Source organism: Aulonocara sp. 'chitande type north' Nkhata Bay, linkage group LG22, assembly GCF_057382095.1.
Source record: "Aulonocara sp. 'chitande type north' Nkhata Bay isolate Kocher_YH1m ecotype deep benthic linkage group LG22, A_spYH_male_GT1.1, whole genome shotgun sequence".
In the NCBI taxonomy this organism is placed as follows: Eukaryota; Metazoa; Chordata; class Actinopteri; order Cichliformes; family Cichlidae; genus Aulonocara; species Aulonocara sp. 'chitande type north' Nkhata Bay.
The window spans coordinates 35,283,383-35,310,258 of NC_141364.1; the positions used below are offsets into that span (position 1 = coordinate 35,283,383).

Here is a 26,876-nt window from a genome sequence, read left to right on the forward strand (position 1 = left end):
TAGCGCCTAGCGCCTAGCGCCTAGCCTAGCTAACTCATCAACAATAGGAATTCAGAATGATGCTACATGTTGTATAGAGCAGCGGTTCCCCCCCCCCCCCGGGCCGCGGGTCGTTTGGTCCCGGGCCGTGAGAGTTGAGCCTCGGGTGTGGAATTGATGGTTTTCAGGGTTTTTTATCATTAACTCGGTTTCCCTGGGTCTTTCCCGTGTTGTAGTTGTGTCTTATTTTAAAAGAAATATTCACGCGTTACCATAGTGACCAGAAAGCATTAGGAGCAGAGAGGAGGGCGTTACTCTCAATATTGTTGGCGCATTTCAGGAGGACGCTGCTAATAAAGTTACACAATTACACACTGAATTTGCGTTTATTGTTATATCTACAAAATACCAGTTTTTGTCGTATCTTTTATTTTGTTGTATTTACCCGCCACACCTTAAACGCCGGTCTGTGAAAATACTGTCTGACATGAAACCGTCTGTGGAACAAAAAAGGTTGGGGACCGCTGGTATATATCTATAAGATGATTAACATGTATTCCTTTTGCAATGTATCATTGTGGTTGTATTTACCTTAGTTTAACAAGCCATTAGACACAGTAAAACCACCAGCAGAGATCGTTAAAAACAACCAGAGCAGTGAAGCTGTGTAAAAAGTGCAGGGGGAAGTTTGTGTGATCACATCCAGTGGGTGAGTGGGTGGCAGTATCTCGTTTCAAAAATGTGACATGGTAGCCCCTATAACTGGAAAATTTTGAGGAAATGGAGCCATGTTGTGCGTTTTTATACAGTTGTTGCTCAGACCTAACTTATTAAAATGATTAGTATAGTGTTAGAACAAGAAAAACAAGGTTAAAATATGAAACTAAATGTATTAAGATACATGGCTAATGAAAACTGTGACTTTCCCTTTGCAAAAAGCACGACTGCTGATTCTTCTCTGACCTCTCTGTTTATGTACATTTCACAGGTCCATGGGGTCGTTGTATGGGAAGTGAATGTGGTCCTGGAGGCAGCCAGAGTAGAGCGGTATGGTGTGCTCATTCTGAAGGTTGGACCACCCTGCATACCAACTGTGACCAAGCAGAACGACCAGACAACCAGCAGAGCTGCTTCAGGGTGTGTGACTGGCACAAAGAGCTATATGACTGGCAGCTGGGTGCCTGGAACCAGTGTGTCCCAGTGATGCGCAGTGCAAGGGTGCAGCGTCCTACTACGTGCACTCAGGGAGAGGAAGGAATTCAGACCCGTGAGGTGGGATGTGTTCAAAAAGCAAAGGGGGAACCTGCAGAAGATGCAATCTGTGAATACTTTGAGCCCAAACCACGCCTAGAGCAGGCCTGTCTCATCCCATGTCCTCAGTGCTGTGTGGTGTCTGAGTTTAGCCCATGGACTCCCTGTTCTAAAACCTGCGGGATAGGGTTACAGAACCGCATTCGCTTTGTCCTGGCTCCACCATTGTTTGGTGGGGCAGCCTGCCCAAATCTGACTGAATTTCAGACATGCCAGCTAGGTCCCTGTCAGGGAGAAGAGAGCCTTTACAGTCTCAGGGTGGGTCCCTGGGGCCCATGCACTGTTCCACTGCCAAGGCAAACCCGACAGGCAGACAAACCACCAAGAGAGAGTGAAAAACAACCCCGGGAAAGTGATAAACTTTCTAATGAGGGAGACAAACTCACCAAAGAGGGTGAAAAACCACCCAGAGGAGATGGCAAACAGACCAGAGAGGGTGAAAAACAGTTAAAAGAAAGAGACAAACAGCCCAAAGAAGGCGAAAATCCACTTAAATCCAAAAGAAAACTGGGCAGGGGAAACAGGAATAGGAAATCAGACAGGCCATCGCTACTGGCTGATCGGCCGAAACGACAGAAAAAAGCGAAAAACAAAGAAAAAAGAGAGAAATTAAGAGAGAAAGTCCAAGAGAGGTTAAGGGAGAGGGGCAAAGCAAAAGATGCTGAGACCAGAGAACTCATCAAAAAGAAGAGAAACAAGAATCGTCAGAATCGCCCGGGAGGAAAGTTCTGGGACCTACAAACTGGTTTTCAGACCAGAGAAGTGACCTGTGTGCATAAGAGCGGGGCTGTCGAAGCTCTAAGGTAACCATGACTGAAATACAATAAAGAAAATAAACTGTTATCTGTGATGTCATGGTTCTATCCTTCATAGAGTATTGATATCATTTTCTTTGTCAGCATGTTAGCTTGTCTTCTTTTTTTAAAAATCATTTACAGACTGACAGCTATAGTTAAATCTTTGAGATCTGATATTTGAGCTTGTCTTAGAGTTGACAATTGTTATTCTATTCATTACTGGTTTTAAATTAAACTCAATGATAATTTCATTTTTTTAATAAAGATGAAAAATCACCCAAAAATGTGTTTTATAAATATTTTATCATGCCCCCATTAACAAGATTACTATCAGTTTTAATTGATGAAAACGTAACATAATTAATATACACAGCTTCCAAGCTCAATCAGTGTTTTTGTATTCATTCATTTTTTTTCTTTTAAAAACACAACTTGCATCCATCAAAAGCTGAGGCAGGAATAGGCTGATGTGGTTATAGCACACCATAAACCACAACCTGATTCACTGGCTGGCTGCAGGGATATCAGAGACACAGCTGACAAAGTTGTTGCTGTCAATGTTTAAGCAACTCAAAGATCATATAAGTTAAGTAGTACACACAACTGGTTAGTTTGTAGCTGCCTTGATAGGTTACTGTAGGTCGGTGCTGATGTTTTGGTATTTGAGAATGTTAACTCTGAATTAAACTAAGTGGTATTAAACGTATGAGCCACCCAATAACTGCCACATTTACCAAAATACAGTTGCTGATTTGTTTGTTTGTTGTTTTTAACTTAAAATATACAGTAAATAATTAAAAAGGCTAATAAGCCCAGGGTTTAAAATACTCAATGTCAGTCAATGTGGCAAACATAATTGTTAGCTTTGAGCATCTAACCACAGACTAGAGGACTGGGGGATATATACAGTGTTAACTTTGGATCTGAAATCTAAAATTTAGTAAATTCAGTAACTTTACGCTTTACACATGAGCCATATAAACCTTAATAAGAAACAGGCCATTTAACATCTAAAGCCTCATATGGTCATAACCAAAACATGATGCAGAGGCTTGCAGGTCAATTGAGGCAAAATGAGAGTAAAATAAAACAATTAACACAGAAAAGCAAAGAAAGTGTGCGTGTTAAAATCTAAAACATACAGAAAAGAAGAAAAATGGAAGTGTTAGAGAACCTGAAAAAAGAGAAGCATCACATCATTATCGCAAATAATTTTCTTTTGAAAAAAGTAAAGCAAACGCAGTGATAAAAACAACAAGAGCAAAGCCATGGCCTGTGGAAGCAGCCACAGAAAATATAAATAAATGACTTGGATTCTTGGAACTTCAATATGCCGATTATCACATTAGCTGCCTCAGACAGAGAAAAGCCTTGGAGTGAACGAACGGTAACAACAGAAATGGCCACTGAAATGCAGCTCGGAGTTCTGATTCTGATTCGCACTGACTTCCTCTTTTCTTCTTTTCTTTATCTGCCAGCTTTCTGTGAACCCGAGGATATTGTGTTTATACTATAAATATGATCAGTGATGTTTCAGTGATGCAACTGTCATACTTAAATGTTGTGCTTTTGCTCCAGTCATTTTGCACACAGATAAAATATTGCATAATTATAAAGCATTCAAATATTTTTTCTTTACATCAAACCAAATTTTAGCACGTCATACAGCCTGTTCTTTTTAATAACTCTTATATTATGTCAGTTACAGTATTTCTGTTTTTCCTACAAAATATAAAAAATGTGGATCGATTGTGACTTTTGCACAGTTCTAAACATGTTTTATTACATTTAAGTGGTTACATCGAGTACATTGCTGTCTTTGTTTTCATGTTCTACAGCCTATGCTCTCAGGAGACTTTGCCAGTGACCTTCCAGGCTTGTGTGATAACCAAAGACTGTGATGTGACTGAATGGTCCAAATGGTCTGCTTGCACCAAGGAGTGCTATGACCCCACCAGTCCCAAGGCGGTGTGGACTCGCACTAGAAAAGTGACCCAGTTCCCTGTGGGTGGAGGAATAGATTGTCCAGAGTTGGAGGAGAAGGAGCCCTGCACCCCCCAGAGTGACGTGGTACCACCCTGCATTACGTAAGTACATGTGCTTAACTTAATGTACGATTTTCTTAAAGCAGCAGAAAATGACTCGTTATTATGAACTTCTAGACCATACCTCCCTGTGGTAGACAGAGAACAAGGCCAGGTTGTACCTCACGTCTTTCCCACCTCTTTTTCTGGGGTGGTACAGGGCGGAGTAATCTTCGTCCATCTCAGGCTTCAAAACACAAAACTCTATTTTTTTTTCTGTGTTATTGCTGAAAGAAAACACTTTCTGCATACTGACTCAGAAAAACAAAATCTGTCTTTACATGAGAAAGATCTAACACAATTAACTTGTGTCGTGTTCAGAATTTTTGGAAGGAACCTCAGGAGAAAGGTCTGTCTTTTAAAAAAGGATTTACCTTTCTTTTGGCAGTTGAAATTACAAGTTTACACAGCGCTGTGGACCTCCAGCATGTCTCACAACAAGGATGAACTTAAAGTGGGCTGTACAACATTATATAGTGAGACAAAAACATAGATTATAGCAGCTATCTTCCTCCTGCATGGACGTGGCAGTCTTGGTGTCTGCTGCGAAGCATCCTCGTATTTCCATGACCTCGTCTGGTATCTGCTCCATCGCCTGTAAGAGACAGAAAAGCCTTGATAATCTGATGTTATTATCCATTGTTCTTCTAGTGATTCAAAATTGGTTTAAAATATCATGTTCGGGACTCTCGGACCCAGAGACGTATTCTAATCATAATCTATGTGTGTAAGCGTGTTTGCAGTCATTTCCTACAATATATCAGTCCGGACATCACGCCGAACGAAGCTTTTGACCTTCAAAAGACTGAGTGCCAACTCTCATGAGCACATTTGCAATGTGTGTATGAAAATAATTATAACCGCTTATTTCAGTAAGAGAAATCAAACATCTTCAATCCCAACACTTGGTAGAGACATTGCCAGAGTCTGAAACACCAAACTCAGTTTTCATATGGACTGACTCAGAAACTGAGATCTCAGTGACAACTTTCATTATATCTGCCTGCTCAAAATCTTAAAAACCAGACAGAGAAACAGGTATTACTGCTAGAAAAAGACAGAAAATTCACAATTAGCCAGCGCAGAAACAAAAAGCGTAAACATGAAACTCACTGGCTCAAAAACAGAAAACTCATGTTTATTTTTAGTGCCTGCGTCAGGACAAAACACAGGAATTAATTAGTTTTACTCACTGTGGTGGTGATGCCTCAAAACTGATAGCTGATGCAGGCAGAACAGCGGACCCTGGCTGGGGCCCACCGTCAGCAGATGCAGGTGGTGAAGTGGGCTCTAGGAGCATTGAGCGACTACAATGGGAACCTTGCTTCCTCCTGGAAGAAGGTGCTTGTGGGAAAAAGGTTAGGAACTAGGTCCAAGAGGTCAGACGATAGCTCATCTGAGATGATGATGGTCACTGGCAGTTGGTCTCAGTTCCGCCACCGAGAGCCAAGCTTCCTCAAACAGGAAGCAGGTTGTTGTGGCAGCAAAGAATTGGCATGTGGTGGTCGTCTGGTGAGTGGGTGGCTGGGGACAAGATTTGCCAGACCACCCTCATGACCAGATCCTCAGGCAGAGGAGGGGCAGCTGTTGAGCGAGACAGCTGGAGTGATGTGATCTGAGTGCAGGGCTACAACTGCAGCAATGAGGATGTGGAACTAGAGGTGAGACACTGGGGGTGTTGTTGTTATTGTTGTCGTGGGAGGATGGATTGTCGACAACAACAAATCCTTGAGCCAGCCAGGTACAATGTCTATTACAACGGTCCCCAACCCCCGGGCCTCGGACCGGTACCGGTCCGTGAGTCGTTTGGTACCGGGCCACGAGAGTTGAGGCTCAGGTGTGAAATGTCTGGTTTTCAGGGTTTTTATCGGTTTTCAGCGTTATTTCGTTATCGTTTTTATCGTTAACTCGGTTTTCCTGGGTCTTTTCACGTGTGTTATGAATAAATTTTCTTTTTTTCGGTACCGGTACTAGTTTTATTTTGTTGTATTCATCCGTGACACCTTAAAGGCCGGTCCATGAAAATATTGTCGGGCATAAACCGGTCCGTGGCGCAAAAAAAGGTTGGGGACCGCTGCTCTATTAGACTGAAGTTCTCTGTGGGTGTTTTCCAAATCCTCTTAACAACCACTGCCTCAAAGTATTTTGGGCTGAAGTCCACAAATATGCTCCTCAATTTCCAAATCTGCACGCTCCATGACTGGTCGCATCATTCATTCATAGATAATGGTGAATGAGGACTGTGAAACAGTTTGCCCCCCCCCCCCCCCCACACACACACACACACACACACACACACAACAGCAGCCCCTCTCGCAATGTGTTGCTCGCGCTCTCAACATTTCTGCCTGTGCGCGCTCAACTCTTTCTCTACACCGTTATATTTGTGCCACAAAACCAGCCAATCACAGACTTGGATGCGAAAAAATCTGATTGGCTGTTCTGGTCTCCAATCAGCTCGAAATGACGAAATGCAATATCCCAGAATGCATTTTGTCCAAAGCTCAAACGAGGCAGTGGCGGAGGAACACAGAGTGATGGAGTTTGAAATATTACTCTGTCTGGGTCACAAAATAAACTTTTAAGATATTTTCATGCAAGAATGTTTCTGTGTAAACTTCTAATATCTGCTCGATTCATCAAGACATCACATATTTGCATAAGTGCTCTAGTGTTTTCGGAGATGCCTGTTACCCACCAGCTGACCGGGTGGTCACTCGGGTTAAACATAATATAAAAGGCTGAACTGACAAAAAATCACTGACTTCACCAGCAGGTATTATAGGAAAAACCATAAAGCCTTTGAACTAAAACAAACGCTGTTGTGACAGTGATGTACACTGTGTTGTTGGTATATATGTATGATTTGTATCACCTTCATGTTTCCCTCTCACCACATATCCAAACCGATATCATGAGCAGCAGCTTTTACAGCTGTGGCTCCAGCAAACATCAGCTGATCCTAGAAAGTAATATTAAATAAATTCTAGCAACAGCTTATCAAGCTTAAACGTGCTGCTGTTGTTTAGCGTGACATCCGCTGGTTTCCTGTTTCTGGCGCAAAGTGGGAGCTAAACAAACGAGAGAGACGATCAGCTGATCATTGATCAGTTTCATGATTGAAGTAGCAACAGGAGAGGGAGGGGGAGAGAATGAGAGAAGAAGAGGCAGCTGTGCAGCAAAGACAGAATAACTTCAGCTTTGTGTCTTTTTTCATTCTCCGGGACGAATCGCGTTCCTTTTCCCCTCAATACAGATGTGTTGTAATTGGTCCAGCCCAGAGCTGATCATGACCAATTGGCTAATCCACCACCTTTCATTGTTTATACCGTTACAAAAACAAACAAACAAACAGAAAAATGAAAAATCACATCAGCCCACCCGGAAAATGTGCGGGATGCTCAATGGCCAGTCCAGCTGTGCGGTCAGCTGGTGGGTAACAGGCATCTCCGAAAACGTCAGAGCACTCATGCAAATATGTGATGTCTTGATAAATCGACCAGATATTTGAAGTTTACACAGAAACATTCTCACATGAAAAAATCTTAAAAGTTTATTTTGTGACCCAGACAGAGTAATATTTCAAACTCCGCCACTCTGTGTTCCTCTGCCACTGCCTCGTTTGAGTTTTGGACAAAATGCATTGTGGGATATTGCATTTCGTCACTTCGAGCTGATTGGAGACCAGAACAGCCAATCAGATTTTTACACATCCAAGTCTGTGATTGGCTGGTTTTGTGGCACAAATATAACGGTGTAGAGAAAGAGTTGAGCGCGCACAGGCAGAAATGTTGAGAGCGCGAGCAACACATTGCGAGCGAGCACAAATGCAAAAACTGAGTGAGAGGGGCTGCTGTTGTGTGTGTGTGTGTGTGTGTGTGTAATAGCAAACACTGAAATACAGTTTTTGCACGCAGGAATTAATTTTGTTCACTTAAATTTAGCTTTTCTTCACTCAAAATAAATTTCTCCTCAAAATGCAACACTTGCACCTGCAAAAATTTTTTTGCGTGCGCTCAGAATAGTGGCATAAAAATAACGCCATAGCTGGCCCCGCCTACTTTCTGTTTCCATCATGGCCATGTTGTGTGTTTAGCTGTGTATTGTGTGACCAAGTTTCTGCATCTAGAAGAGCTAGTTAGTTTTTTTCTGTATATACTGTAAATATTATAAAAACATTATGAATAATATTTTTATAATAGTTACAGTATATATTATAAAGTATACAGTAATATTTATAAAGCAAATAGACCTGGTAGCTGTAGGGGTGGGAAACCTTTTTCTTCAAAACCATTTCTCCCGTGTAGGGAGGGAGGTTACACGCCTGTATTTAATTTTCGGATTTTCAGTCTAGTAGGTTAGTTGTGTTTTCATTCTTGATTGTTCTGTTTGTTTTCTTGGCTGTGCCCACACTGATGATTTCTGCATCAAATGAAAAATAAACTATTCTGTTTTTGAGACTGCAAATCTCACTGTAGCACTAATCCTTCCATTTTCAAGCTGTGCTTGTTCCTCGCTACAGTGGTCCCTCGCTATAATGCGGTTCACCTTTCGCGGCCTCGCTGTTTTTTTGTGCCATTTTGCATGCTTTTTTTTTTTTCAGCGCATCGTGGTCTGCGTCCTGATCAGCTGTAGACCATTGTCAATCAATCTCCTCCGTGCCGTGCCTCCTGTACAGTACAGCATGTGTTCAACTTGTAAAATTCACATAAATCTTCGATCCTAGCAGTCTGACTCTGAAGTGCTGCACTGTATGTTTGTAAGTTTTCTCCCCAACAAACACAACAATATCGATGAAATTTTTGCAGCGTCAAAGGCGCCTGCAGTAGCACCCAAAAGGCAGAGGAAGATGCTAACCATCGCACAAAAAGTTAGACTTCTGGACATGCTAAAGGAAGGTAGAAGTTAGCGTATTTTTTGGATTATAAGGCGCATTAAGTGAAACAAAACAGTCAGATAAATCAAACTTTATTCAACTGATTCTTCTTGCTTCCTCCACTTCCGTATCATTGATTCATTAATGTTGAATTCTCTGGCAGCTGCTCTGTTCTCATGTTCTGGACCTGAAAACAGGGTTTGATCTTTGGTTTTGTTCTATAATTCTGGACTTTTTTTTCTAACAAGGTTTGAACTTTGAGAGTTTAAACAAAACAGAAAAGTGTGAAAATGTTCATGCCTGTCTGAGAAAAGTGTATAAAGTGTGTAGTGAGGGGTTTCACAGCCTTAAAACATCTATAATAATTGTAAAAAATAAAGCTGGCTACGTCGCAGATTTCACTTATCGCAGGTTATTGTTAGAACATAACTCCCGCAATAAACGAGGGACCGCTGTATAGGATTGTCAGGGTGGCACAGGTTTTCAGGGGACTCCCTATCTGACTTGGTCCTGTTTAGATCACTCAGCTTTAGACACTGTCGATAGGAGTAGGATTAGTAACCCCACCACCAATTTGACTTTCTTGTACCACTCTACTGAAATGAACATAAATGATTAACTACTCTCAAAACAGTATTTCAGGGGGAATAACTCTGGGAGTTAGCCCTGTAAGACCCAACCCATCAAAAAATAGCTGGAAAATTCAGATTTTTTTGGAACTGAGATGTTTATTAACGCTTATGACAAAATCCACAAAATGTTTTTGCTATATCATGTTCGTCATGATATATTTGTTATATATTTTTTGTATTGCACTTGATACATTGCCCATTTTTGGCAACTTTTTGTTAACAACAATGTTAATTTTAGACAAAAAAAGAATTTTGTCCATAACATTTTGAAATTATGGCAAGTATTCATCATGTTGATGAGATAGATGTCTCAGTATCAAATATGGTACAAAGGGTATTATAGGGTTAATATTAATTAACAGAGCACGCAAAAGTTACTATTCTTCTGCATGGCCTGGTGTGATCAAACAATCTTGAGCTACTTTAAAAATATCTAAATAGCTAAAATTTTCCATAAAGACATAATAAGGTGAGGCATCTGGAATCTCATAAAGTTTGTTGCTGGTTAGTTGATTTGTCCTGTTAATATGACTGGTGCACATATGTCTGTCCAGTTAGGTGGTAATACTGAATTTATGTATTTATCTTTATCACAAAACCAAAAAACGACATCTAACAGCCATGTGCCATTGCCTACATCATAAACTTGCAAGCATTGTGCATGAGGTTTATTGTAGCACATTATAAATCTAAAGAGTCTTCCTCTTCTGCTCCATACAGGCTGACACAGTATTCTTGCGTCAGTGTGTTGACCCAGAAAAATGTCTGTGACTTCTCAGTAAGACCAACATCAGGTGGTTGAATGGTTCTGAGTGCACCTCACTGTATCCAGGGATGGTTTTTTTGCTCGTTAGCCTTTTCCTGAGCAACTATAAGCGAATTCAGACTGACCAAGGGTGAGCAGCTGCATCTGTTAACACAGGTGCCATCATGGCACTGCTGCCTGTTTTGCTACTTCATCTGCTTCACTGTTGCCTTTAGCTACCATGGTGTCAGTTTTCTGATATGCCGGGCATTTAATTGCTAGTACAACAGAGGGGAGTTGTAGAGCTTCTATTAATTGTGAGACAGCTTCCCCATGTGCTATTGGTGTTCCATCTGCGCGATGGAAGCCTCTCTGCTTTCAGTTGTTAGCGCTGACATGGCACATGGCACAAGCAAATTGGAGTAAACATTTAATCTTTTACCTGTAGCTATTTTACAGGCAGCTGTCAGGTTGTGGAGAGCACAGCTGATCAACCATTCGTGCTTGTATGGTTGTGAAAGTCTCAACAGCAGAGTTTAGTTGAACAGCGGCATAACCAGCATAGTCAACCTTTTCATCCTGAAAACAGGAGTTGTCCACAAATACAGTAAGATCAGCAACTATTGTTTTTATTGTGCAAATCCTCATGTGCTTAAGCTTCTCAGTATGCTCTAACAATCATGTGAGTTGCTATCAGTTGGCAACATCATCCTGGTTGCAGGGTGCGCAGTGTTGCACCAGTGGTTCAGTTCTGGAACTTTGAGAATTGCCTTCATAGCCCGTACACCTTGGTTGGGTAGAAACAAATCTGGAGTAGTAAACTGGTGTGATGTATGAAGTATCACTGGGTAGCCAATTGTCAATAAAGATGCCTTTTTAAAAGCTGCAGCTGCAGCTGCCTGGTCCTGATAACTGGGTGGCAGGCCAGCTTCTATGTTGTCAAGTTTAGTGCAGTAATAAGCTCGAGGCTTCATACATGGGGGTGTCTCGCATGAGTACAGCATTTCAATTTCATTCAGTTTCATTTATATATTGGTTTAAAGTAATCAGTAGCCATTGCCCAGTGATGGGGTAGACTATATATCTTTCTTCAGTGCCTCAAAGACTCCTTCTGCACCTTCTGTCCATTGCAGCTTGGCTTTATTGTTGCTTCGACTTATTGTCCATATTATAGCTGATCTCGACTTATTGTCCATATTATAGCTGATCCACAGGCGGCTATATTCTGCCATTCACAGGAAAGAAAACACCTGGCCCATGGTTAACTGTTTGGGCGCTTTGGTCACAGCTTCTGTTTGGGAAGGAGCAATTAGCCTCCTTTCCAATCCAATCCAGTTTGATCTATATAGCACTTTAAAATGGCCAGCACAGGACCAAAGTGCTGTACAGAAAATAAGTTAAAACAGTAGAATAAAAGAAAACACCAAAAATAAATAAACAAACACATAATACATAAAAATTAAAACAGCCCTATATTAAAAAAGAAAACAAGATAAAACAGCAAAGAATAAACTAAAAACAACTAAAATAAAACTAAAAACCCACATCTCAAAGGCCAGGGTAAAGAAACAGGCAGGGAAGTGGCCTGTCTAATCTCTAAAGGGAGATTGGGAGCTGCTACAGCAAAAGCACGATCTCCTCTAAGTTTACGCCCAGTCCTGGGTACATTCAGGAGCAGCTGATCAGCTGACCTGAGAGAGCGGGTGGGTGTATAAGGCTGTAGCAGCTCAGAGAGATAAGATGGGCCTAGGCCACGGAGAGCTTTAAAAGCAAATAAAAGAATTTTAAATTGAATCCTAAAAGAAATGGGCAGCCAGTGAAGTGAAGCTAAAATAGGGGAAATGTGTCCTAATGGCTTTTTTTTGCCAGCTGCCTGAGCTGAAATAAGCTAGCTTTTTATCACTGCCTTAATCTGATTTTCAAACTTCAGATCACAGTCCACTTTGACCCCCAGGGTTGTGACAGCTAGTTTAACATACTGTGCCAAGGTATCTAAATACACATCGGGGGTCTCGGTGGGGCTACCAAAAACCATCGCCTCTGTTTTTCTATCATTGAATTTTAAAAAGTTAAGAGACATCCAAGCCTCAATGTCATCGAGACACTAAAGTAATGGCTGTGTAGAGTATGTGCCTTTTTTCTTTAAAGGGACATAGATCTGACAGTCATCAGCATCCTTTCCCCACAAAGTTGTCTACCAAGACACTTCTGTGTGTTTTTGTTGGCTGAATTGCAATTCAAACCTAGGTCAGGTGGTATAGGTGTACTACTGTCCAAAGAGAATTTGTGAATCAAGGTGCATGTTAGGGTGCCTGGGTCGTCGACCCAGTGTTTTGTGTTTTTGGGCTTTTGTTACGTTTTGTCATCCAGCAATCAATGCTGAGTTTTGGAGTGCACTTTTGCCTGCCGTGAGTCTGCACTTTGGGTCCTTTTCCTGCCTGCACACAGCCTTCACACGGCAGTGCAAGGGTAAATGAAAAAAGCTGAACACAAATCAATCACAGTATACAGCTGAGCATCAGAAACAACAGTGTGAAGCAGTGATTCATGATGCATTGATTGCTCTGAGGCAACGGACCAAACAATAGTCTTGGAGTCAGGATGTTGAATTGCTAAAAATTGTTGTATTGCAGAAACTTATGATTTATTAACACTTCAATAGAGGGCGGATACCTATTGCTTGCTGTAGAGTAATTTCCATGGTTGTCTTACTCACCAGGCTCTTGGCTGCCATCACAAACATTTATCAATATTCTAATGGTACCAATCACTGCTGCTGAAACATGAATTTGTTTATTTTCAGGTAGAATCCACTCAAGTACTTTCAGAGCAGATTCCCACATGGGACCTAGTTTATGTGACTCATTCAAGCACGGTATCACCAATGCATGATGGGTCTTCATCTAGTATTGATAATAGTAAGTTCAATTCATGTCATACCAGAGTCGATCTATTGTTTAACGGGATAGTCTCTCCTTCAATGACCATGCTAATTGTAACCCCAACATACATTATTTGCACTAAAATAGAATAGCCCTTTATTGTCATTGTATGTGTACAACAAAATTATGGGTGCTCCACGCCAAATGTTCAGGAATAAAATATAAATAGTAAGACACCAGGAATAAATAACAATGAGTTCTTCACTCTGTTGAAGTGTGGGATGAGAATGATTATACAGTTGGTGTTGTCCAGACTGCCTTAGTCCTGGTTGTTGGTCATGTTAACTCATACCTCATCTGCCTCAAGGACCTGTTGGATTAATGATGTGCTGAAGGTTGCAGCATTGCTACAGCTAGAGCTGGTGCTTGTGGTTTGCTTCTGGATCAGTGGTCACCAACAGCACCTTTCATCTTGTCTTTCTTTTGTTTGGTTAGTTTTCCCAGCTTTAGTTGTCTCAGTTTATTTGTCAAACATTTGTTCATTTTATTTGCTTGGTGTTTTTCCTAACCGTTAACATGATGGACAATATGATCTACAACCAACAGCCATGCCAGCTTATTCAGGCCTACCACATTTCCACTCACTTTTGCACTTCATGTAGCATGGCCTCCACTGTCATTACCTTAAACAGGGTTTCTGTTCCAAATACTGCCTGTTTCACCTTTGAATCTGCTTTGAAAGTTGTGAAGAAATTTGGAAAGATATTAATCATCTGTAATTTTTTCTCCCTTCACTCTGGAGGGGTCTACTCTTTCTGGATAAAATGTTCTCAGTACCTCCTACATGTCTGTGTGATGTCCTCCAAACCCTTCACTGTCTTTCCTTTGGCATAACTGTGGGAGCTTAGCCTTGGTAAACACATCTCCAGTAACGCGTTTACCTACCACATGCATTAACAGAACTTTGATGTCTCCAGCATTACTCCAGCACTGCTCTCCTCTAAAGCACTGATAAATTAATTTGCACCCTCAGTGAGGTCTGCCAGCTTATCTGCCAACCCTAGATTGCAGTAGGATCTTCTTTTGGGCCAGAAGAGTGATCAAAAGGACTTCCTTCTGGCACCAATGATTATTATTTTGATTCATTAATGGATCTTTAAAAGGATTCACTCTGTGATGAGAAAAGTCATTGGGAAAGTGAAGGATGTGTTTATGTAGTTGCTTTTCTTTTCGGAGAGAGTTTTCTTTCATGTTCCACTCAATGAGCCTTTGGACCCCCAGATCTGGTGAGGGATGCCACAGGGGCTGAATTTTGCTCCAGCTCTCTCATTTTGTATCCCCTCGACCACACTTTTTACATGTGCCAGAAATTTCTTCCAACATCTCTGGTTTATTAATTTCTCTAGCAAATAGGGTGTGTATGGTACACGTGCAGATCTATTCTATCTGGTTGTTTCTCAGCTTCCATTGTTTCTCTGATTTCATTTTCCAGTTGGTCAGCTCTGCCTGCTATTTGGTCAGCATTAATTTTTTCGCTCCTTGTGTACTCCATCCAGTCCTTCAATGCCGACAGCTCTTCAGCCACTCTGCTGTCACAAGATGCTTCTGTGCTCTTAACCAGGCTTTCCTCTCCTGTGACCAAGGAGCCAAACTTCCTGGAACATTTAGAATTATGGGGTCATTCACCTCTCTGACTATCAGAGGCTGTGTTAGTGTAGGAAAAGCTGTTCACATGCTGCTATTTACATCTTCATTCCAAAAACCTCTGGAATTCCCAAAAATGGATTTAACTCTAGGGCTGCTGTGAGTGTGGCTGATTACACAATCTGCTCGATTACTGCAGCTTGGCTTTGGTAAACACGTCTGCAGTGATGTGTTTACCAAAGCATCATCTTGATACTTCAATACTAAACCCAAAAATGTTCTCATTCCTTGAGTTTCTGTTTGTTTTGAGTTTATATTCAGGCAATGATTTCATCTTTACTGCTACTTCCCTTTTTTCTTTATAGATATCCCATTATTGTTTAATATGAGTTTACATAGTACAGTATTTAGCCTGTCTATTTTTTATTGCATTTATACCATATCCTGTTTAATTTGCCTTATTTATTTATTTATTTATTTATTTATTTATTTATTTATTCATTCATAACTTTATTATCAGTTTTGTCCTGATTACATTGTATCACCAATATATTATTCACCACTGCCCGTAGATTATAGATTGTTAATTTCAGCAATCACAGTCAGTGCTCCTATATAAACATTACTATCCCTAACAATGTCCACATTCAAGCATGCTCGGTCACATCTAATTTCTTGTTTTGCTTATACATGCGTGGTCTTAAGGTTTTTGCTTCTAGTTATACTTATTATTAACTCATGAATCACTTATAGTCGATTAGTCCACTGGAGGGCACCCTCATTGGTGCTTAGCAAGATTTTCTCTTTTACATTTTCTGTTTCTAGTCACACTTACTGGATCATTAATTGCTTAAGGCCTACATCTGCACTGCCATATGGGGTGGAGCATCATTTGATCCAAATGATCTCAGAATCAGCTCACTGTCACAAGCGATGGCGGGGACTCAAGCGCAGAGCAGAGTTCAGTTTTATTTACACAATCATCAGGTGCAGAATATATACAGTGGGGGAAATTCGGAGTTACTAGGGTCCAGGGGGAAAATCCGAGAAGGGGAAGCTCTCTCACACATGCTCTCTTCTTCACACATGTCCACACAGCGGGTAGGTTACGGGTCCAGGAAAACTACTCACAAGAGAGATCGGTTACGCAGAATCACAGATTTACACACGGAAACTTCACTGAGGCTAGAGGCTCACTAATGTGTCTCACACAATCATCCAGCGTTGAGACTGCGTCTCGGCCTTAAATGGCAGACACATAATGGCAGCCTGACGGGCAACAGGTGTGAGGGCCAAGGGCGGGAGCCCGCAGTGAGCTCCGCCCAGGCGGAGAGGCAAGAGAAAGGGAGAGTAAACAAAAACACATGTAGCCTTGCGGGGCCGGCTGCACAGGCACGGGGACCATGACACTCACTCCACTTTAGTTACAGTCATTCTCTTCCTTTCTGTCATTTTCAAAAATGTTTTCCTTTTTCTAATTACTTTTAAATCTCTCTGCTAGCACCCTTTTCTTTTCTTCTTTCCTTATTTAAAGGATTACCTTCACATAATACTCTAATCAACTCACACACCTATATAAATAATATACAGCAATTTTACTCTTATTGTACACTTCATTGAAAACTGTTGTGGTCTCTATGAGCCCCTTCATGATGCATGTTTACACATTTTTTTATAAACCATATATTTACTCGAAGTCATGTGCTAGTTTGATTTGATTCTATTCTGACCGTTGTTTCATGGTCAGAAACACTAAATTAATATGTCAGCAGTCGCTGCAGGAAGACAAGCAGCAACTTGTCAATGGCACAGAAGACCTGCTCAGCTCCTTAAAGCTGAAAGTATGTGTGATAGTCAGAAAATGAAGCCTATTATCAAGTAGGCTGTGCGACTCGCTGATTAATGGTCTCAATAGCTGTACTTCACCTTCACAGTTTGATAGTTTTTGCTTGTATCTGCATCTTTCTTAGAAAATAATGAGCAAAAATGTTGTTCCATGTTATCAGTTTATTTATTGATTCACAAAGGAGCTATACCTATATATTCTTCTTGTTGTCACACATCCGCAGGTACAGCTGGAAGACCACAGAATGGACAGAGTGCAAGGTGGACATGCTACTGAGCCAGCAGGACCGCCGACGTGGAAACCATACAGGAATGTGTGGAGGTGGTACTCAGACTCGGGAGGTGTACTGTGTGCAAGCCAGCACTGACACACCATCAAACCTTAGTCCTCTCAGGAGCAAAGAAGGTAATTTTTCTGTTTTATTAAACAAAAACACTCCTGAGAAGGTAAATGTTGTTATTGCATTGGTCTTTTTCAAAATTAACCTCCATCCGGTTTCATTGTCTGATTAAGGCTTGTTTCATTATATCTTAAAACCACTATCATCCTTACAAGAACTGATTTCAAAGGTAAGACAAGCAAACAGCAAAGGAACAGAATGAATGGAAAATATCTGTCTGAATGACAACACTGTGTATTACTTGAAGTGTTGCTTAGATTGAGAAAGCATTTTGTGTTGTAATTCTCATACTAATTTTTTATATATGCATGCTATTTCAACAGAGGTGGCATGCATAGTACAGACATTGTATAGTGCAGATACTTGTGTTAAGAAATACTCCAGTAAATCTTGAAGTACTGAGTCAACTTCTTTACTCAAGTAAAAGTGAATACCATAGACATAAAGCAAGAAAGTAAAAAGTAGCTCAGTGAAGACAATTCTATCATCTATTTTCGTGCACAGGTAACTGGACCTTCTGCAAATATAATATTAGTGCATGACTAAATACTAGTTTTATTCAAACCTAAATTCTAATGGATGTACTTGAATCTGTTACCTAGGACACAAGCAGTAAAAGAGAATTAAAAAAAAAAAAAACTATTTTCTGTTGCCTACATGGTAGAGTGGGACACACACCTGAACAGAACAATGAGGGGTTAAAGTGAGAGTCTGCAAGTGAGGGAACACAAAGACCTGCTGTAGTGGCTCAGCATGGGGAAAATATCAACAACTCACAATGATTTCTAACATGAACTCTGACAGATTTTCTTAGTGGACAAGCTGTGATCAACTGACCCGCTGCTCTTTGTGGATTTACACATCTGAACTCAACAAGATGGAATTAGATGCTTCTAAGCTTCTAATCTTGGCTGAGTTTCATTTCATACACTAATAGTATACTGTATATGTTCTTTATAATAAACAGTATAAAGGTAGGATAATGATTGAATTCACTGAATGAATCTAAGCATCATCATCTTAAATGTAAATTAATCTGTGCTACACTTGATGTAACCCAACAGTAGCCATAAGTACCACAGCCACAGTGTATCAGTGCACAACACAGTGCTTTACAGTAAAAAATCACCACATGTAAGCTAACCTGTTTATCCTGCAAAAAACTACCCAGAATGTAATACAACATTTGAATAACACAAAATTAGTATACTTACTTTTTGCAGGATGCTTCACATGACATTACATATAATTTTTAAATCTGCAGTGTTAGTAAGCAGCCCTTAAATTTAAATGTAACCTCTCTTCTTCCTGTCCTGTTTTGCCTTTTCTTAGATCTTTCACTATTTCTGAGTGAAGTTAGCTCTCCTTTGTTTTTCTCCCTGGAACTAAGTCAGGAACTTTAGCTAGTTTGTTTGTTTGCTGATGTTTGTTGAGCTAATTAGACATGTTGTAGAAAGGTTATTTAATGTAAAAACAATATTCCCTTTATGCTTATCCCTCTTAACCCTCTGGTTTGTTCAAAATCACTTTCAGCTTGTTCGTGGCCAAAAGTGGCCAACAGATTAGGTCTGTAATTTTTTATTATTTTTATGTTTTGTTTTGTTTTTGCCATTTTTTCTGCATAAAGCTTTTAAGTAACTTCAGTTCTTTTCATAAATATAAGATAATTATTACTTTTTAAATTTATAACCCTTTAAACACCAGTTTGTTTGTCCACTGCACTAGCCGGAAGACAACCTCAAATCTCGCAATTGTATATAATTGCATTGCTACTGAAATTTCTTGTATTATTTTTTTTGACTTGGTTTTTAAGATTAGCATCAGTGCTGTTCATCAAGACCAAAATTTCAATCAAATCCATAATTTTAACCCTTTAAATACCAGTTAAATCACATAATTTTAATGATTTACATAGGGATAAAAGCATAAAATCCCCATTTTTTTCTAAATAATACATGCAAACTGATTTCTTTTCTAACCATGGTGGAGGTTAGATGCATAGCAATAATTAAAAGTATCAATGAGTTTTATGCATCTTTGGGTTTTTTTGCAGTGACAGAAAAACAAGAAAAATCCCTCTCAGCTTGTTCGTGGCCACCCCCTGTTTATGTTTACCAAATACTATAAAATTAATATATATTAAAACATTTTTCTACTTTCGTTGACTTGATTTTTTTAATTAGCACCACTCCTAGTCATGAAAACCAAACTATAATTCATATTCATATATTATACCCTTTGAATACCAGTCAGATTATGTATTATTACTACGCTTTTGCACCTTTTGCACCTTCTTCTCATTTTGATGGTGGGGTGTGGGTCACACTCTGGTTCAGACTACTGTATCTTGAGATCATTGGCAGAAGTGGCTGGGAATTAGGGACAAGGGTGTCTTGCAGTTGTTGAGGTCACAAGCATGTGTCCCAGCTCTCCCAGGATCACTCTTCATTTGTAGGTTGTAGAGCACTCCCCCACTTCAGTGAAGTTGTTTCCGGTGGGACAAAGACATCGTATCCCAAGACATCCAGGAGATTGGAGGAAAGAGCCATCAGCCATCAGTTAGTTTTCCTTCTACAACTCGAGGTGCCAGCATCCTCTCTAAGTTTAAGATAATAGTTTAAGATAAGTTATCCAAGCTGTATTTGTGCCTATTGTAGTCCAGGATTGCTTCTTGCTTCCAGGCTTCCTCTATTACCCATCACTAACTGCTGGTTCCCTGTGTGTTGTGGTCAAAAGAAGCGCATTCCTCTGTTGCTTTAGCATGTGGGATATCGCCGTGGTAGTTTTGGTGAAGCGAAAGACAGACAACAAAATCTTTCACTGTTGCAACTGGAGGAGCTGGGGAGGAAGCTCTGGTTTGTTTCCCCTGTGCCAGTTTTCATCTGAGGCAAGGCTGGACTGGGACAAAAAATCGGCCCGGGCATTTTGACTAGAGACCGGCCCACCAGGATAAAGATTGAAAATGTGACGTCATTCAGGGGTAAAACTGCAAAGGATTCTGGGAACTTGTGGCAAGAGGTACTAGCGCACGCAGGCTTTCAATTGAACTCAGTTACACAGCGATAAAAAGAAACCCAAAAAATGTCAAGAAGCTGTTGTATTATTAACTGCAATAGCCGGTCGCATGACAGCCACGGGAAGCCGACGGGTAAAGAGATCGCTTTTTTTATCGGATTACGTCGTTGAAGAGAAATTTTGTAAGCCATGTTTCCGAAGTAAGAGCCGACGGATGGTCTGGATATACCAAATATAACGTCTCAGAACACTCCAGCTCACATGTTAGTCTGCTCCAAGCATTCCCACAAAGGTCAGAGTTTTGCAGTAGTTAATGCATCATTTTTCTTAACATAATTGGTGATATAGGTTACAAGCAAGTCTGGCGCTGAACAGAAATTGTCGCGCTATGCTCCTTTGTTTATTGTGCATAAATAGTGAATTGTCCTGACACAATATTGCGTTTCGCTTCTGTTATTACCATGGTACACTGACAAAAACGATTTGTGAGACTGGTAAACTTACCTTTGTTCGTACCATGGTCTTTCGTTCCACACGGTGCATTTCAAGGTCCTGTACCCATCCGTCGGTAAACTGTACCTGGGCTTGTTGCAGTGACCTGAAGTTACTAAACTTCATGAGTGTATGCACTCACTCCAAGAACCGTATAATTATAAATCTGAGCGTGGTGAAAGTTGGGCAGCACGCTAATGTATTTTGTCCCTCTGTGTGCTCGTAAGGGTCTGACCCTCCTTTGATTTTTTCCTCGTATCTTTTCTTTGTCTTTTCGTCGAGTCTGTCTTTGTACGGACCGGCATTGTTCTCCTTTTGTTTTGTACATTCCTTTTTTGTGCAGCAAAGAAAAAACAAGAAGGTATTGGAACCGGAGAATGAACGTTTTGCGGTGCTGCAAATGCTTGCATTTGATGCGGTACTTGGATTGTTTTGCCACGAGTTCCCAGCATGCAATGCGCGAAAATCACGTGATTGCTAAACAAGGGGGAGGGTGCATCCGGCCTCCTCGGCTGTAATTGGTCCAGCCCAGAGTCGATCATGACCAATTGGCCAATCCAACACCTTTCATTATATATACACTTCCTAAAAAACAAAAAAAATCCATCGGCCCATAAAACAAAAAATCGCCAGCGGCCCACCGGACAAATGCCCGATGGCCAGTCCAGCTATGATCTGAGGAGTTCCTCTGCCAATGTGACTGAAGTAAAGACGTTGTCCTCGGAGCTCCTCCGTCAGTTGGAGTCTGAACCCCATCCCTTTTTTACTTCCTGGGAACTTCCAGTGTTGTCATCCAACATGCTATACATTGCTTTATTCTGGTGTAGGCTTACATCTCCACTTCATCTACAATCCTCACACCTTCGCCTCCTGTGCAGGTTCGTAAGGGTGCACAGCAGCTAAAAGATCTCCTTTGTTTTAAAAAAGTCAAAAGTAGATCTCTGGCTGCTAATGCAGGAAACTGCATACAGGGTGAGCCCTGGTTTGATACCAGTGGGTACTGGATTGTAGAGCAGTCTCTCTTCAGTGGTGGGACCCACATGGTTTTCCTTTCATGAGGGATCCACTCAGTCACCGGCTCCTCGGTCTCAGAAAATGCTCCTATGTTCTTTTCCATCAGTTGCTCAGCCTCCACCTCCATGCCCCCCAACCCCAATCCTCCCCCAAAGAAGAGGATTCAGGCACTGGCTAGTACTCATCATCAGTGGTAATGTGGTCAGCAGGCACGTGCAGAGGGGGGGGGGGCTAGAGGGGCTTGAGCACCCGCCCCTTTCCTGATGTGTGCCCAAAGTGCCCTTTTGTTGAGGCAACTTTTTTTAAAAAAAAGAAAAATTTTTAATGTGTGTGTGGGTGCGGAGTCCTGTCTGTGCCCCTCAACAATAATATTTAACTATTAATCATAGTTTTGCTAAATAAAAGGATCTGGCTTGCATCAGTCAAATGATCACATTTAACCAATGATCGCCCTCGACGGCAGAACGCGCTGGTTACGAGCCGGGAACGAGCTCACAAAGAGCACGCGCATTTTTTGCCGTCCGGAGCTGCAGGAGAAACACAAGTTAACTCAGAGACACAGACTGATGCGACAAAACCAGTAAGTAGGTGTACAGCGCACACTGTAGTGTGTAGCACCCAGGAGTATTAGCTTATTACGTACACGTTGGTAAGCTGTCTTGTTGCAACTGACGAACTGAAACAAACGAGCGTGCTGTGTGTGCAACAGCGCGACAAACATTATCTGTCCTTTTATTAACTGCACAGGTAGTGCTGGTCACAGCTGCTGGCTACCTGTGTAAGGCTGTCATGGGTCTGTAGCTCTGTCACCGTTTTAGGGAACATATTTAGTTTTAAAGTATTTAGAAACATATTTAGTTTTAAAGTAAGTTTCCGGGCTTTTCCTGCCTTTCTGGAAGGATTATATTTCACTAAAAAACGATCTAATATGCATGTTCACAATTATGCATTATTATAATTATAATATATTAAAAACACACGCTGTATTTTAAAGAACATACATTAAGAAGCAGATTATATTAGATTTATATTTTTAATAAGACAAAATTTGGATTTTACAGCAGTAAAATGATTGTATCTCTAGTTTAAAAATGTAATAAGCTTTGCCCTGCACAGAGTGGATAGTGAAACAAATGGAATCATCATAAATACATTATTTCATATTTATTACTTCCCCCTCCTCATTGCTTTATTATTGTAGCTCTAGTAATAAATAATAATGTAAGGATTCTGGATCAGCACCATGATGCCCATAGTATATACAGTATTCTGAAGAAGGTCTAAAATGTCACTGTGTGTGCGTGCATGTGTGTGTTTTATTTAGATGGATTTTTTTTTTAAAGTATTACTCATGATATAACATTGTCCAGACATGCCTGGTAAGGACATGAGGAGGAAACAGCAGGAGCTGTGTGAGGCTACTAAAGGCAGGGCTATAACATTTTTCTGTCATCATTTTATTTTAGATTAAGTGCTGGAGTTGTTAGGTGTGGATAATTAGATTATAGTTTATTGCAATAGCAAGTTGTGCCTTGTTCTCAGATGGACAGCAAGTGGAGAGTGATATATGAAATGATGGGATGGAAGGAAGAAGAGAAGCAAAGAGTGATTCACAGGCAGAGCCTAAATTATTTCTCACAGTTTTTTGTTGCCTTATGGTTCCAAGCGCTGTCACCAATCTTTGCATTTTGTTATTATCTCATGACACTTGTTTAATCAGCTACCATCTCTCTGGACTTTTTAATGTCTACAGTCTCAGATCAACACAGCCCTGCCCTCCAGCACTATCAGCAGCAACCCCTCAACAGCTAAAACATTGGTTACGTTTGCTTTGCCTTGTTGCCCATATTAGATTCTTGATGAATGTGTGTTGTTGTTATTCAGCCTGGTTCAATGTGCCCCTTTTTAACTTTGAGCACCCGCCCCTTTAAACCTCTCTGCACGGCCCTGGTGGTCAGCTTCTTTGGAAATTGTCCTCTCATCTTCTGGAGAAGAAGTTTCTTCATCTTGGGCAGATGTGTTTTCTTCAAGGTCAGAGGACTGCTTGAAGAATAAATGATCTGGAAGCTGTTAGGCTTACTTACAGCAGTAGCACTGTCTGCACCTGCATAAACTCCAGGACACGTTTATAAACAGTTTTTGTTGTTGTTTGTGCTGCAGCTGCAGCTTTGAACTCTGCAAAATGTCCTGTGATCGGGTTTTGTTTTGTTTTGTTGAGTTAATATTTTGAGTATGGTATCTTTTTATGAAAAATACAAGAGTAAAAGTGCTTTTAACATGTGCTTCAAAGCTGAGTTTGACTGGGAACATCAAAGCTCAGCAGCCTGCATCCACAGAAATTCACTGCAGCCTATGTGTGTGAATGTGAGAGTGACTGACTAGTGGCATTGTAAAGCGCTTTGGGTGCCTTGAAAAGCGCTATATAAATCCAATCCATTATTATGTAATGTTTGATGTGTCATAATTTATTCCAGTCTATCTTGAAAATACATGTTTCAGAATCAGAATCAGAATACTTTATTAATCCCGAAGGAAATTAAGGATGTCATGCACAAACACAAACTATTAGATCCTTAAGATCAAACCTATGTCAAAATTGTTTCATTATTTTGGTCCATTGGAGTGTGGTAAGCCATCAAAGGCCGCTACTAGAAACGAGAATTATTACATGAAATCGCTTGCTTGGCCAAAAATGGGTAAATTATGTAATTTGGTAAAAAACATTAAAAAATACAATTTTCATGTGTTGAGTTTAGAATGAAAGCAATTTACCCTAAATTGTATGATTTAGTACTGTCAATAACAAGGAATCAAAAAAGGTGGTTATAATGGGTTTCAATTGGCCAAAAATGGCCACGATAGAGCCAAGAGGAACAATTTGGTGTATAGTGAATATTATTGACATTATTAAGGAGCTGATGTTGAAAATTAAAAAATCTGAAAAAAATACACACCTTTGGGAAGTTTCATTCCATTTGCATTAACAGAATGAAAATGGTCGAAAAAAGAAAAGTGAAGTGGCCACAAATGGCCAGGATAGAGCTGGTTAAGCTAGATGCTCACTACAACATACAGACACCTGCACCCATTCCCGGCCCACTTAAACTACTGAGTATAACGCTATAAATTATACCTTTGAACCTAAAGTAATGAGCCTGATTTGAAAATGTCAGGAGTACACAGCAAATCCAGCATGTCCAAATTAACACTGTCGGATTTGATTTCAACACTATTAAAGTGTCTATATGGGTCCACACCAGAGAGTGTTAATTTAACTGTTTTTGGAGAGTTGGTACGTTAACTCTGATTTAGTGTTAAACACCAAATCTGTCTGGAGTTGATAATTTAACACTTGGTGTTAAGAGTTTATATATTAACTCTCAAAGAGTATTTTAGTTTAACTACGTAAGAGTTATCTTCTAATTCATTCTAAAAAGCGGGAATTTTACTGTTCTGAACTTCTAGAAATTTCTTTTGGAAATAAACATTTACTAAAAAGACGCAATGGTTTTTGAAAAACATTTATTCTGAACTGTGCACCACAATTTCAAAACATTTTCTGAAAGATGTAACAGTATACATGTTCTCACTTTCATTAGAATTTTGTTTATCTTAAGGTCTGACATAGGTGAGCTGGTAAATGCAAATAACAGCATTCTCATCACTTATTTCTTCAATACAATATGCATGTCCTTCATTCATCCCTTTGTGGAACTTCAACGCACTTCTGCTCTCCCCCATATTCCATCTTCACAAGCATATCCTGTGTGGAGATCGAATAAAAATTAGTTGACACTAATTAATGGCACAAATAATCCAGTAAACAATTGTAGCACAGTAAAAAAAAGGAATCCTTTTTGAGCCATTACTTGTGTAAAGTATTTTCCCAAAAGACAAAGACACAGACAACAGGTAATACTGAACTAAATGTAAAACCTCAACCTTTTTCATTTTTACCTAAACTGTGTGCACAAAACTCTGGAGGGATCTATGCTAACGTAGAACCCAGTCAGGACGTCTGCTACTGCTGTTTGCTCGCTTTTTTATGGGCGATCGTTTTCAGGCTTCAAGTAGCACCATTATACCAACATTTCACATTCTAGACATTGTTTTAGGTGTATTTGACCAAAAGTTTGACTGAAAATTCACATGCAAGCTTTTTTTCAAGGCTGTGGTATTTGCCCGCAAACAATACCTTTCAGCTAGCTAAAACAGAATATTATGCTATCAGCGAGCAACATGGCTAATGCCTTTCACACAGCTTTGTCTCAACTCCAAAGAGCCACAGAAGTAAAAGCTAATAACAATTGAAACAATCTTTGAAAAAATGACTTACCAAGCATGGCAAACAACTCAAATATGTAGAGCAAAATGTTCCGAAACGGCTTCACTTCAGCTTCGATTGGAGCCGTGCTGGGGGCGGAGTCTGTGAATTTACTCTGTTGGTGTCATAGCCCCTGTAGGAGTTCAGAGTTAAGAGGTCAAGAGTTAATGTTTCCATTGTAACACCTCCAGATTTGACAGAGAAACACTCATTTTTAACACTCGATTTTAACTACTATCATTTTACACCTCAGAGTTACATTAAAAGAATGTGACTCTGCTTAGAGTAAAATTAACTCTACTTTTGCAAGAAGACTATTAACACCAAAACATTTAACACTTTTGAATTTGCTGTATAGAAATACAGATATTTGTGTTGAAATGTGGGGGGTAAAAGTAAAAAGTAAAAAACAAGAAAAATAACTACTGAGATAAAGTACAGATAGCTGAATATTCTACTTACCTACAGTAACAAAGTATTTATACTTTGTCACTTTCCACCTCTGCAACGTATGTTGTTTTGAAACCAAGTTGTTGTTGGTCAAAGGCACGTGCCAGGTTTTCTGTACTCTGGTTTTAAGTAGTGGTCGGCGGATCGATCCAAATATTGATTGTATCGATACCAAGTCGTCATCACTATCGGATCGAGATAGCCTGATGAGATCGATTCTTTACTTTAAGTTCCGCTCTTGTTTGCAGTGCTGCAGATGAAAGACGAAACAGCCAGACTCACCGCTCCTGTGTCAGCGCAGAGCAGGCACACTTTGCCCCCCCCCCCTCCCCCCTCTTGTGTTCAGATGTTGCGCTGTCACGTGACGTGACGCTTTGGGGGCTTC

General features: G+C 40.3%; 1 protein-coding gene across 1 annotated transcript in view; it reads left to right on the top strand.

The window, feature by feature from the left end:
• LOC147304583 (thrombospondin type-1 domain-containing protein 7A-like) overlaps positions 1-26,876 on the top strand; it is a 189,902-nt gene that overhangs the window by 44,689 nt on the left and 118,337 nt on the right. The window contains exons 2-4 of the mRNA XM_086279217.1: positions 968-2,093; positions 3,926-4,174; positions 17,020-17,201. Of these exons, the coding sequence (XP_086135343.1) occupies positions 968-2,093; positions 3,926-4,174; positions 17,020-17,201 (1,557 nt within the window). The remainder of the gene's footprint in view (positions 1-967; positions 2,094-3,925; positions 4,175-17,019; positions 17,202-26,876) is intronic.